We start from the raw sequence: 13,297 nt of genomic DNA, 5'->3' as shown, positions 1-13,297 counted from the left end.
TATCAAAACACAAAATAAAGATTAAATCACAATCTCATAGTATCTATTTATTACCTCTTTGTTATTCAACAGATACATGTAAACCTACCCTCTTTGGTTGGTAGAATTTTGTCCGTGTAGATATATGACAGGACAAGTTTGAGTGCTGTGGGGTTTGCCTCTGGTAGAATAACCTGGATGGGGTTTGAACTTGTGGCCTCTTCCAGAAATCGCTGCTCCTTGGCCATACGAATTTTCTCTGCTAACCAGGATGATCTAGCTGCAACCAAAGCTATGTGTGCTGGGATTGTGTCACGCATTCCATCCTTAAAAAGATATGTGTGTAAAGGTAACTGATGTACGAATATTCTTACATATGTATAAAAAGGTCATGAATTTAATTGCCTGAAAGACAAGCTTACCTGTACCATATAAATGTATCAGATGAAACTTTACCTCTATATTCTTCAAATATAACCATTTTAACCTACCTTTCCAACAACAAAGTAAAGATCACAAAACTGTTGACTTTCTAAAAGCTTTCCAAAATCCTCATGAAGGGTACACTTTGGATATCTAGAAAACTAGATAAGAACAACCTACATGTTTTACATGAAATATACACATGTATTTACATTTTTATGAATAACTTTCATGTTATAGTCAATATTTATGTTAGAGTATTGTATACACAGTACATGTACAGTATCATATAAAATATTTTTTTACTCCAAATGTACATGTTGGGTACATTAAAAATACAGTAGCAGTTGAGTTTCTGCATTGTATACATGTATGCACTTATATCTAAGAAAATATATGTTCAACTTTATTGAAAACAATATATGTTAATGTACCTGAAATCTGTACATTTCTCCACTTCTGACTATATTATCCACAGTTCCACCAAAAACATACATAGCATCATCCACAACTGCGGCTGCATGGAAAAGTCTTCCAGCTGGTACCTTTAAGAACAATTTATAATATCAAGTGTATATCTGTAATTTCTTTTATAAAAGCTACAAGGATGTTTTCAATAAAAAATCCATACGTGTAATGAGGGAGATACTAGTAATATTGACACCTTATCTCACAAGTAGTGTTTATTACCTACTAAGTAGCAAATACATATACTGTGAATGTATTATATTCGGTGTTTACGATATTTGGTGGAAATTTTTCATCAGGTTAGCGAGAATTTGATTTTGCAGTAAGTGGTATTTCAATACCTGACTGTTGAGAGCAGGTTCTGTAATGGACCACGTCTGTGAATCTAAATCAAAACTACAAGAAATCAAGAAATCAATAAATGACATTTACAATCTAAAATGTACATATTTATACATGTAATTCTAAACAACACATGTGACTAGTAATCTGGCTTATAAAATTATCATGTATTTGTCTATTATCACAAAATTAAACCTTTATAAAAACACTCAAGAAAATTACACAAAAGACTTTCAACTGCCAAATTATAAGATTGGACACTTAAAATAAACATGATTATGAATATGAGGCATAAAGCTGCTGTATCACCTGTGGAGTTCATTGGGTAATGTCTGCCCAGTGGCTCCCCCAAACACGTATAAATGCCTGTCAAAGGCCACCATAGTGTGCCCATATCTCTTCTCTGGAGGGGGTGGGGCACCACGCAATATGTGTTCTGTGGAAATCTTGGTCCACCTAATACGAAGAAAACAGAAAACTCTTTACATGTATTTTGCATTTCCAAACTTTAGTAACTATGCAATTTAATGATGAAAACTTGTAAATATTACCAGCTTTCTTCTTTTGCGTTCAGAGTAAATTACCACTATTGGTAATTAACTTCCCCATTCACAAAAATGTATATTTTAGAATGAAATCTCCTCTTTCATTTGTTTATCAGAAAATAATGTACACATTGTATTACAAAAAATAATCATGTAAAATTACTCTTTTATCTTATCAAAAATTTACATTCAAACTCACTCATTGTCTTTGAATTTAAATTGAAAGAGATGATTGGTGATTTTAGCCCCACTCTGTCCAGAAAACACGAACATGGAATCCCTGGCCACAGCCAAAGCAAAGTTGCAGCAGGTGGGTGGAATATTTCCTCTTTGTTCAACCTACATGTATATAATTTCAAAGTGATATTCATCATATCCACATACCTATTCAGGTTAACAAAGTACCAATACATGTACATGTAAAGTATATGTAAAAAAAAATTTGAAATAACAGTGTTCTTTAACCATGCTCTACAATTTTAAGGATCATAAGGTCTGCTAGATGAGTCAAGGACATTTATAAAAGTAGTATTGTCTTATGTTTTAAGAGATCTTTAAAATACAAAGGGCAAACTCAGTAAATATGTGATGTTTTGAGATTTGGGCAAGTTATTTTCAAACTTCTTTGAAATGTTCAGTTTTTTTAAAGTCTTGAAACAAATAAACACATTAAAGAGGGAAATTTTTAAAAAGAAAAAACAGAACAAACTCAATACATGCAGGTCTTTCCACCTTTCTGTCAAAAGATCTACCGGTATTCGTTTTGGACTGTTTCTTCCTATCAAAACATCAGACATCAGACAATGTCCTTAATTAACATGCTGTTTACACTTACTTCCTGCCACTGTCTTTGGTCTCCATTCAGTGGGACTGTCCACATATCATCCAATCTAGTGTTGCCATCATATCCAGCAAATATCCACAATTTCCAGTCGTACACAGCAGCCCCATGTGCTGCTCGAGCAACTGGTTTCCTGAGCAAAAGTTATATCAACGGAAATTTCTTTAACAACAAAATTTAAAGTTTCACTAGCATTGTTTCTATAACAAACAACCAAATATATCTGCATTAACTATGAATACTGCTGAATCATCAGTTTGTAGTGGCATTATGTTTATAGATTTCGAAAATAACATTTTCCCCATTAAAATTCCACCTACATAAACTTGCTTTTAGCTTTTTTGATACCAGATAACTAGTAAATTTAAACTACCGGTAAATGGTTACTATTGAAATTATGTACATCCATCACGTACAATTAAGTAATATTTGACTGTCCATGATCAATCATCCTAAAATGTCAACATATTTCCACAACTAATAAGTCTATATTTTGATCAAAATGGATAAAAAAAAAATGCATCCATTTTTATTAAAGTAAAGGTTGTTTTGATTATGTGCATTATGCCATTCAGATTGAGTCACTCACCTTCCTTCATATTTCCACTCTACCCATTGTCCTTTCGCAAATCTATATTCAAACAGATCATTTTTATTGGTCAAATTTGAATTTGAGTGAATGTCTCCTGTATATCCACCTATAATGAAAGGATACTCCATTTATTCAGTGGTACATGAAATAGATGTAAAACAGGTACATGAAATAGGTGTAGAACAGAGTTCCTTTTCAAGATTTTCAAGTGACCAAGAACTTACCGAACACAAACATGCTCTCCTCATGGACTACGGCAGAATGATGATAGCGTGGTGCAGGGGGAAACCCAGTTGTAAATGCTCTATAATGAAAAGATATCTAAAATAGCTTCTTTTCTTTTAATGTAAACCAACTTTTATACATGGCGACTTTAATTCACGGATTTCCAGAGGTACACTGGTTCGCAGCAACTAATTTCCGCAATCAAGATGTACATTACCTGGAAAATAACATGAGAGATCTTTGAGGACTGATTTATGGCGAGAAATATTCGCACAACGAGGCTCTTGCGATAATTTCTTGCACACGTATTAAAGTTGGTTTACAGTGCATGTATTTACTGCAGCAAAAGAAGCTGTGTCTTAATTGTGCCACAAAGAAATATTCCTACGGTAATACTGACAAATGCTCACCTTCCCCATGACTTGTCCTTCACATCAAACCGTAATAGATCATTCAGCATGTTTTTACTAAAAATTCAAATCATTAAATCTTTACATTGATAAAACAGAGAAACAAAGAGATGACATTCAATGAATTTAAAAATTCACAGTATGATAAATAAAGAAAGATTGTTACACATGCAATTAAAGTACATGTATTCATCAAGAATTACAAAAGAGCAACTCTTAATTGGCTTCTCTTTCAAAAAGATAACAATATTGGTATTCAACATATCTTAATTTATAATTAGCAATGCTATTGTGTTATCTTGATAGGGTTTTAGCATAATTTCTTAGTTACATTTACTTTAAGTTTCTAAAACTTATAAAGCTTGGGTTACCCATTGTCTCCTCCAAACACATAAATAGCATCTTTGTAAGCTACCACTGTGTGTTTACTTCGCCTGAAAAATAAAAGCAATCAAAATAATTATCAGGGAAGACAGTAACTTAACAAGTAAAATGATTTGTATGACCTAGCTAACATACGGACTCATACCTGCATGTACAAAATTTATCTTTAATTCCCTACAATGTGTGTGTTAAAAAAAATATCCCAACACATAACAAAGTAATGATACATGAACAAATATAATTAATCATCCAGATGGTGGTGTTTTGTGTATTGTGAGCAAACACAACCTAGTTGGATTATGTACAAACAAGACACAGACAGACAGACTAACATATCTATATAAACCTGCAGTGGGTTTTTATTTGGAATTTTAAACAAATGGGCCAAATTTGAAGACATCTACAGTTCAGAAGTTATAGTAGTATGGCAAACAGAATGTTAAATGAAAGGACATAGTTCTCAATGACATATAAAATACTAAAAAAGGGAGGTCATATGTTGCACTAGGAGTATTGATGTAAATGGATTGATAACCTAGAAACTCCGGACCAACCATATGAATAGAGAGATATCCAAACTATTATATACGAACCAGTTATAAAGACTGACACAAGATTGGTTTAAAAAGGTTATTCATAAATTTTCATAAATTCATTAAAATAATACAAAACATTTAAGTTCTTTTATTGTTAAAACAATCATTTCAATTAATTGCTTTGGATTTGAAGATTTCTGTGTCTTCATTCCTCATTTAAGTGAATTAAAAGATTGTGATTTATAAGAATAAGGGACAGAACTTTGGTTGCGATGTAGACAAATCCATGCAATAAAATTATATACCGTCAATGTATATGATGGTTCTAAATATTGCAAAGGGGATTTCCACAAGTTTCTGCAGATGACACACAAATACATGTATCACTTAATTTATAAGGTAAAATGTTTCATCATGTTATGATCATAAAATTCCATTTATAAACATTTTGTGTATAAATACATTCTCATACAATAACTCATAAAAAAATCTATTACATGAATTTTAATTCATTTTTGTTTGCTAAGTACTATTTGGTGGACTGAAAACATTTCTTTTATAGTATACTTTATGTTGCTTTATAGGTCACAATGGATCAGATCAAATATAAATAAATTTCATTGCGACAACACCATGCTCAAATTTTGTTTAGATACACAGTATTACAGGTATCACCTCAATATTGGGGAGGTATTCCGAGACAAATCAAGTAAATGGGGAATGGGTGGGGGGGGGGGGGGGGGGGGTTAGCAAAGGGGGTATGGGAAGGGTCCTTCTTATTGACTGCAGCCAAGGTTTCCAAGGCCCAGCCCACTCTTCACAATTTCTTATTTTTCTCTTTTTTGTTATGGTAGTTCTGTGAGTCAGGTGTTTTAAAGTATAATAATAATAATAATAATATAATAATAGTTTATTTCCAATTTTGGGCCCAGAGGGCATACAAGATTACAGATATTAGATAGAAATGCCTAAAAGAGAGATTCTACATATAAAAATAGTCCATACACATACATGAACTTGTATATATTGTATAAAGTATATATTTCAGGTGCTTTTTTCATAAAAAGGCCCAGTGGTCTTATTATTCAATCTATCATCAAAACTAAGTTATTGAATAACCAAAATGATTGACTAGTATGCAATACCTATTAATGCTGATCAAAAACCAAAAAAAATAAATGCTGCTCAGTTTTATTCGATAAAAGGTACTTCGTAAAGATTGCTTACAATTTTTCTAAGTGTTACTTTTATGAAACATTTTGTCTGCACCTCTTAAAAGGAAAGGGTCTTAAAATAATAGTTAACCAGTCAGAAAAATGGAGATTTTTTACAGTCAATATGAAGATCAAAAGTAAAAATTCTGTACATTTTAAATGCAGCTGATTTAAATCTTGGTTACTGGTACATTCTTCATAGACTGATTATCATCACTTACTAGGCTATGTCAAAATTAAACTAGAGCTGTCCTAATGGGACTAATACCCCCGCAAGGCTAATTCTAAATGGGACAAATAATTGAATTGAATAATAAAGGTTTGGAACACATACAAAAAAAAAAAAATTCTAGAATTGTAAAAAAAAAAAAAAAATTAGTTAACAAAGAAAAATTAAAATCAAAATTGTCAGAATTTCACTGTAAATACATATCTATAACAGTAATACATTTACAAATTTATGTATCTGATGATATATATTTTTTTGAATTTAATTGATTTAAAGAAAAACCAACAAGATGACAATAACCCCTCCCTTTGCAGTAAATGGAAATACCGGTAGCCAAGCAATGCTCTTCTGTTGATAAAACTTTCAATATCTTTCTAATAAGAGTCTTGACAGATGCAATTAGTTGTTTCAAATTTTCCTCACTTTCTCCTATGGCACAATGGAACTCCATATCAGAAAATTGATCCCATAGGACTATGATTTTCTTTGATGAGCTTGTTAAATTTAATAAACTCCCAAAACATTACCATAATTACCATACTATGTAAAAATATGTAAAAAAGAAAATTCAATATTACAAACAATTTTAAAATTGCCAAAACACTACAATCATATCAGTAATTTTGAATTTCATTTAAATTAATGCCCAAAAGGGTCACTCCATCAATTTACTTGACAAATAATTTAAACAACCTCTAAAAATAGTTTAACTTCTTTATTAATAATGATATTATTTATTTCCTTATAATATAGAACTTTTGGTTTACATGAAACAGTTTTAAAATAGCCCCAAAACCATCACCCATTTTACAGATTATCAATTTCCCCTAAACACATGCTCCATCTGAGCCATGGCTCAGATAATGGCTCCCTTGGGACAAATGAATTCAGCCACACTTGTCTTTGATGTTCTTATTAGCTCCTAAGAATTTATCATTGACAAACAAAAACTTTGCATTGTCAGTTGATAGAATACTTATAAAAAATAATTTTTTTTATTAATTAAGACATAAAGACAAAAAACCTCCATCTGGATGTATTTATATAAATATATTTTAGAGTGTTTTCTATTAATTAATTAATAAAATCTGTAAGGATTACCTCCCTTACTTTTCAACATTAGTGTACAATATATAGAATAAGGAAAATGAAAACTGTCATAAAATCATTAAATCTTGTCTGATCTTAAAAAAAATTGCAGGTGCACATCTTCAGATGGTGTTCAACATATGTACAAATTTTCAAACTGTTCCATGCAGTAATAAAAAATTCTAAAAGGGGGACAAAGTTGTGTCTACAGACGGACGGACGGATGGACAAACGGACAGACGGACAGGGTGAAACCAATATACCCCCCTAAACTTCGTTTGCAGGGGTATAACAAATTAGTATTTGCCTTGAGTATAGCAAAATAATCAATTATATTGTCATTAGACTTATGTATTCTATCGCTTCATCATCATTTACAACAAAAGCAATGCATCTTTGTAAGGCTACCGATTGACTACACAGTTCTATGAATGTTGGCACTTATTTGTACACCATACACAGATGTACAAATAATATGACATCATATCAGATTATTCGTTTAACATTATAATAAACATTTAGTATAACGTTTTTCTGAAGAAAAAGCGCATCATGTTCAGGGACCAACCTAGAGCAAAATTTTAGGGAGACTTAACTTCTCCCTAACAGAAAAATAGAGAGAAGTTTGAGAAATCAGGGAGACTTCCATTACTTGACAACAGCATAATGCTTATGACTCAACTTTCAATAATTCAAATTAGATTAGAACTCAATAACAAATAAAACAACTTCTAAAAATTAAAAAAAAACTTATCCAATTTATTAAATTTAATTTATTTGATGTATTCATACATTTTATAGATGAAATGTGTTGTAATTGTGTTAGCTAAATGACAAATAAAATCAGTCTCTGTATTTCTGTGTATTTTGGAGGTATTAGTCTAACCCTTTGACCCAATTACAACCGTTATGTAGATGATCTTATTTTTAAAAATAACTGTAAACAAACGGTTTTATGATTGTTTTAGCATTACTTTGGCAGAGTTATTAACTAATTACAAGTTACCAACTAATTGTAACATCAACGCTAAAAGAAATAAACATTGGTTGCACAGTATGTGGTTGCATCACCCGTATTTATAACCCCCAAAAGATAAGACAGTCTTGAGTAATTAATCACAACAGGGGTTAACTGAGACTGAAAACATCTTTAGAATTAGTTAATTATCATTTTATTGCCTTTGGGGTTAATTTACACGATTGTGAACTCATAATACAGGGCGACTTCAACTTCTCTTTCGGAGGATATTCCGGCGAAGTTACCGATCAAAAAGCGACCATTTCGCCCAAGTTGCCCCCTAGGTTGGTCCTTGATGTTTACCACTGTGGCTAGTACTCTGACATGTTTTCTTCATAATAATAAATTCGTTAAAAAAATTCTGTGTCAATTTTCCTGGAAGTCGCGTATAAACAAAGTGTTTCCGTCTTGGATTCTCCAAAAAGATCAATTTATACGAATCGGGATGCATAACATTTAACCCTTTTCCAACACCCGTGCAAAAAAATGGACACATAGAATTTTTTAAACGAATTTATCATTATAAAGAAAACATGTCAGAGAACTAGCCCCAGTGGTAGACACGATGCACTTTTCTTCAGAAAAAGGTAATCTGCGATGAAAGAAATATGAGTCCCATTTGGTAGGTAAAACAGGTATACGATTTGGTCATTTAACCACCAAATTGGACTCAAACCACCAAACAGGGGGTTGTGCCCAACCTGATTAATGCTTATCTATAACCTTGGAATTTTGAAAAAAAATTTGAATTATTTTGACATCAATAAACTCTAAAAGTGACCTTCAGTTCTCAGACTGCTCCTGCTACAGGTGAACCTTAATTTATATTTTTTATAGTAAGAGGTCCTCAGCTATAATAATCTTTCCCAACCATACTCAATCCTCCAAACACAACACCTTCTTTCGGACACTTATGACAGATTTAACAACAACTCTCCAACCACTAACTTCTACAATGTTATATTGATTTGCCACTGAATGTCTCCCTTTAATATGGTGGATACCTTATGACAGTATGGCACCCCCACCCACCCACACGCGTATTTATCATGTTTATTATTAACATACCGTGCGCCAACAAATTCATCACACTCTGGCATTCTTCTCCAACGATGAACAGCTTCAAATGGACCGAAGTCTAATGTCAAACACTCCATTTTGTTTCTATTAAACTGACAAACTCTTGAAACTGGAAAACTCATGAACGGAACGAAATTTGGCAAGTGCGCGGGTGGCAGGAATTAAACAAGTCGAACCATTGCTATTCTTACTCCTTGACCTTGCTATTTTATACATCTATTTTAGTTGCCATCAGTCTTCTTTTTAACCCCTAAAAAATAATGAACTCTTTAGTGTTGTTCCTTGATTTAAACATTTTACTTAAAACGCAAAACATTTTGACACGAACCATACATTGTTCAAACTAATTAATTGTGCATTCGTAACCTTTCGGTTTCTTCCCTATCAGCTATTGCCGAGCTTTATGAAAACCGAAAGAAGACTGGAAATTTTTTTGAGTAAGATATACCATTTTCATTCTGTTTTCTGATGATTTAAGATTTTAAATTGCCTTGATTTTCGATAACTGAAGTTTTTTTTGATTGTAGAAGTTAGCATGCTATCCAGAAAAATTTATAGTGACAAATTAAATCTATTTTTTGCATGCATGCTTTTTCTACCGTTTGATTTTAATACAATATTTGATTATGATTTTTTTAAAGCATGGGGGATATAAAGCAGTTTCTTTATGCCTGGCTTGGTAAGAGAAAAGCAACCCCTGCATATGAATTTTCCCAGACAGGATCAAAACACAAACCAAGATTCAAGTGTGAGGTAAGTATTAGCCAACATGTCCATTACCATCTCTTGATGAAGCTAGTATATAGCTATTTATTAAGCTAATATGTTTTACGGTGTGACCGTTGGGTCGAGCGCAGAAGGAGCCACACATCTGTCATCATTGTTAAATGCAACCCGTGGACTTAACCAAACCAAAAAACTTTGGCTTTGTCTTGAAAACTTTTACCACCGCAAGGAACCGGAAGATATCAAACTTTTATTCTAGGCTTAATGATCCCTTCCTAGGCTTATACACTTAAACAAAAAACTACCACTGAGCATTAATAAAATGTTAAACAGACTTATTAAAATATTTTGATAAACACAAAGCCGTTTTTTTTTTTATCTCTTCTTTACCTTTTAATAATGATCATTAAAATCAATAAATTGTGTGTCTGTGTTATTTTCATTTTGTTCCTTGTTGTTACTGGTGTTTTAATTATTTTCCTCTGTGACATCAATTTTGTTTTTAATCTTTTTAATTTTTGTACGCTTTATAAGCGTTGTAGACATATGTGCCCTCCCCCTCTTTTTAGTGTGTGATATCCAATATTATTGAAAGGTTTGACCACATATGCAACTATAACAAATACATGTAGATATTTTACCAGTTTAATTTTTTTCTTTTATTTATTCATTACAAAATGACGTGGCTACACGTAGATCTAATAACGATTAGACTTTTCTTTTTTAATAATTTTTTGTCACCTACCTAACGTATACAATGATTGGATCAATTTGACAATAAATTTAGCATGGAACTTGCATGTGTATTTACTGAGCAAAAAAAAACATCAAAACAAAATAATCAGCCAAAGAGTCACCGTTAATAGCGAGCGCAGTATCAGTATTAACGGTGACTCCCTACTTTGTACATACTTCCTACACGTTACATTCAGTACAAATGCTTGATCCACCTCTAAATGTATCGCGGGAATATAAAACGCGAGATCACTGTGACGTCATACTTAACTTTTTGCGCTCGACAGATTTCGTAAATTGTCGGACAAATCCGGGGAAGGAAATGACGTTATAGGTACAGTTTTTTACGTAAGCATATGTGTTGTTTACTTTAATGTTTTTAAAAGGATTTTTTATTGTTAAATGAAAATGATGTATGCGATTTACAGTTAAGAATTTTCCTTAAAACGCTTCCTGTTCTGCCATGTTGCTATGCACCGCAAAGGATCACTGGGATAGTAGAACGTTTTCATGCGGGTCCACAAAATTTTCTTTGAACAATGTGCAGATTTTAACTCGAATTTCCTCCGTTCGTACACGTTGTCTATGGAGCTCGCTACGCGAGCGGCGCTTTGCGCCGCCTCGCTGCACTCGCTTTTAAGAGTAGCTTGATTAAGATATTTTGTCATACATTTTTCTTAAATATGTAATTTTTTTAACCTCTCTCATTCACACAATTCAAGGTAAGGGCTGATGGCTTTGACTACATTGCTGTAGGAAACTCGACCAATAAAAAGGATGCACAGACAAATGCAGCTAAAGACTTTGTTCAGTATCTTGTGCGCCAGGGATTGGTCCAGCAAGCAGAAGTTCCAGCGCTTGAGATGGTAATTTTATTGTTTTCATGGAATGTAATGGGATTTTGTTTATATATCTTAATATATAAATGAGCTGTTTAGTAACAGATATAAAAGTTAAACAAAGATTTGATGTTGGGGTTTTTTGGGGAGAGGAGGGATTTGGAGGGGGTAATTTTTAGCTCACCTGAGCTGAAAGCTCAAGTGAGCTATTCTGATCACTTTTTGTCCGTCGTCGGTCCGTCCGTCCATCCGTCCGTCTGTCTGTCCGTCTGTAAACTTTTTACATTTTTAACTTCTTCTCTAAAACCGCTTATCCAATTTCAACCAAATTTGGCACAAAGCATCCTTATGGGAGGGCGAATATAAATTGCAGAAATAAAAGTCCAATCTGTATTCAAAGCGGAGAAAACCTTGAAACTGTAGAAAAAGGGGGTGCATTTTAAAAAATCTTCTTCTCAAGAACTACTGATTCCAATTCAACATAGTTTAGCATAAATTATCCTTATGGGAAGGAAAATATAAATTGCAAAAATTAAGGTCTAATTCTGTTTCAAATCTGAGTTATTACGAAAATAATAATAAAGGAAAGGCATGTTTCAATCAGTTTAATAGCTTCGGATTTGGCATCCGGTAAAATGGGTAGACAAGACTTGGCCTCGGCAAAACAAAAGATTGGCAGTTATTAATCTGCCAATCTCGTTAAAATTTCAGGATATTTGATGGACCAGTATATTTGTATTTGCTGTAAGTATTGCTGCAAAATAATGCGTATTTGGAATTGACGATTGCCGATCTGCCCCGGCTTTTATTTTGCCACGGCCCGGGTTTGCGTACCCATTTTACCAAGACTCGTATTCCATACATCTAAAACGAGGTTCTTTGTTTTAAGCAGCTATGACATTATACGAAAAAGGGTCGATCTGACTATGATGAATTTGCTTGTTGTGCAACAGTTCGCGAATGAAGGGAAATTTTTGAAACATGCAAAATATATTGGTGCTGATTTTGTGAAGTAAATTGAGGCTAAATATTTCAATGCGTTGACAGTTTTCACACATGACGTTGGTGTTAGCTTGTTCTGATTTTCGTTTCGTTTTCATTATTAATGCTTTGTAACCTGGGAACTATCATCTGTATTTCGTGATTTTTACGTATCAAATCAAACAGAGACTTAGGTAGATCAAACAATTAACTGTTTACCTGCGCAAATTAAGCAAAATCTGATGAATCAAAAAAGTACTGAAATACAATTCATTCTATCGGTAATTCGGCATTATATTTTGCGTAATGGTAGATTAATGCAATAGGTTTTGTTGAGATGCTCGGCATTTTCTCGAGTTTATTCAGTTTAAATAGAGTTTGATGTCGGAAATATGTAGGTATACACATGGACATGTATATATATGATTCATTTCGAAAAAATAAATTGTGTTCTTTATTTGTTAAAGTGCATGTTTCTTGTGTTTTAATTGTTTACAATTTCTATTTACTAACCATATTTGAGTGTTAAGCTTCGAATTATAAGCAAGATACAGAGATTTGCTCACAATTCTATGTTTGTACACAGATCTTAAAAACTAAAGATTAAAAAATTTAAAAAATTGTCAATATTTATTAAGAAA

The 13,297-nt window shown here is 32.6% G+C and overlaps 2 protein-coding genes across 2 annotated transcripts in view; one reads left to right on the top strand and one right to left on the bottom strand.

The window, feature by feature from the left end:
- Positions 1-9,539, bottom strand: part of LOC128186639 (uncharacterized) — a 37,309-nt gene extending 27,770 nt beyond the window's left edge. Inside the window, exons 1-12 of the mRNA XM_052856474.1 lie at positions 9,364-9,539; positions 4,197-4,259; positions 3,826-3,882; positions 3,415-3,494; positions 3,188-3,296; positions 2,593-2,731; positions 1,957-2,096; positions 1,522-1,668; positions 1,212-1,266; positions 837-947; positions 471-563; positions 89-305 (exon numbers count right to left, since the gene is read on the bottom strand). Of these exons, the coding sequence (XP_052712434.1) occupies positions 89-305; positions 471-563; positions 837-947; positions 1,212-1,266; positions 1,522-1,668; positions 1,957-2,096; positions 2,593-2,731; positions 3,188-3,296; positions 3,415-3,494; positions 3,826-3,882; positions 4,197-4,259; positions 9,364-9,497 (1,345 nt within the window). The 5' untranslated portion in view covers positions 9,498-9,539. The remainder of the gene's footprint in view (positions 1-88; positions 306-470; positions 564-836; positions 948-1,211; positions 1,267-1,521; positions 1,669-1,956; positions 2,097-2,592; positions 2,732-3,187; positions 3,297-3,414; positions 3,495-3,825; positions 3,883-4,196; positions 4,260-9,363) is intronic.
- Positions 9,540-9,733: 194 nt separating this feature from the next.
- Positions 9,734-13,297, top strand: part of LOC128188315 (ATP-dependent RNA helicase A-like) — a 31,840-nt gene continuing 28,276 nt past the window's right edge. Inside the window, exons 1-3 of the mRNA XM_052859290.1 lie at positions 9,734-9,812; positions 10,017-10,128; positions 11,559-11,702. Coding sequence (XP_052715250.1) covers positions 10,018-10,128; positions 11,559-11,702 — 255 coding nt within the window. The 5' untranslated portion in view covers positions 9,734-9,812; position 10,017. The remainder of the gene's footprint in view (positions 9,813-10,016; positions 10,129-11,558; positions 11,703-13,297) is intronic.

The sequence above is a fragment of the Crassostrea angulata genome, chromosome 6, assembly GCF_025612915.1.
Source record: "Crassostrea angulata isolate pt1a10 chromosome 6, ASM2561291v2, whole genome shotgun sequence".
Taxonomy (NCBI): domain Eukaryota; kingdom Metazoa; phylum Mollusca; class Bivalvia; order Ostreida; family Ostreidae; genus Magallana; species Magallana angulata.
The sequence above is the reverse complement of the archived record's forward strand: the minus strand, read 5'-3'. Positions and strand labels throughout refer to the sequence as shown.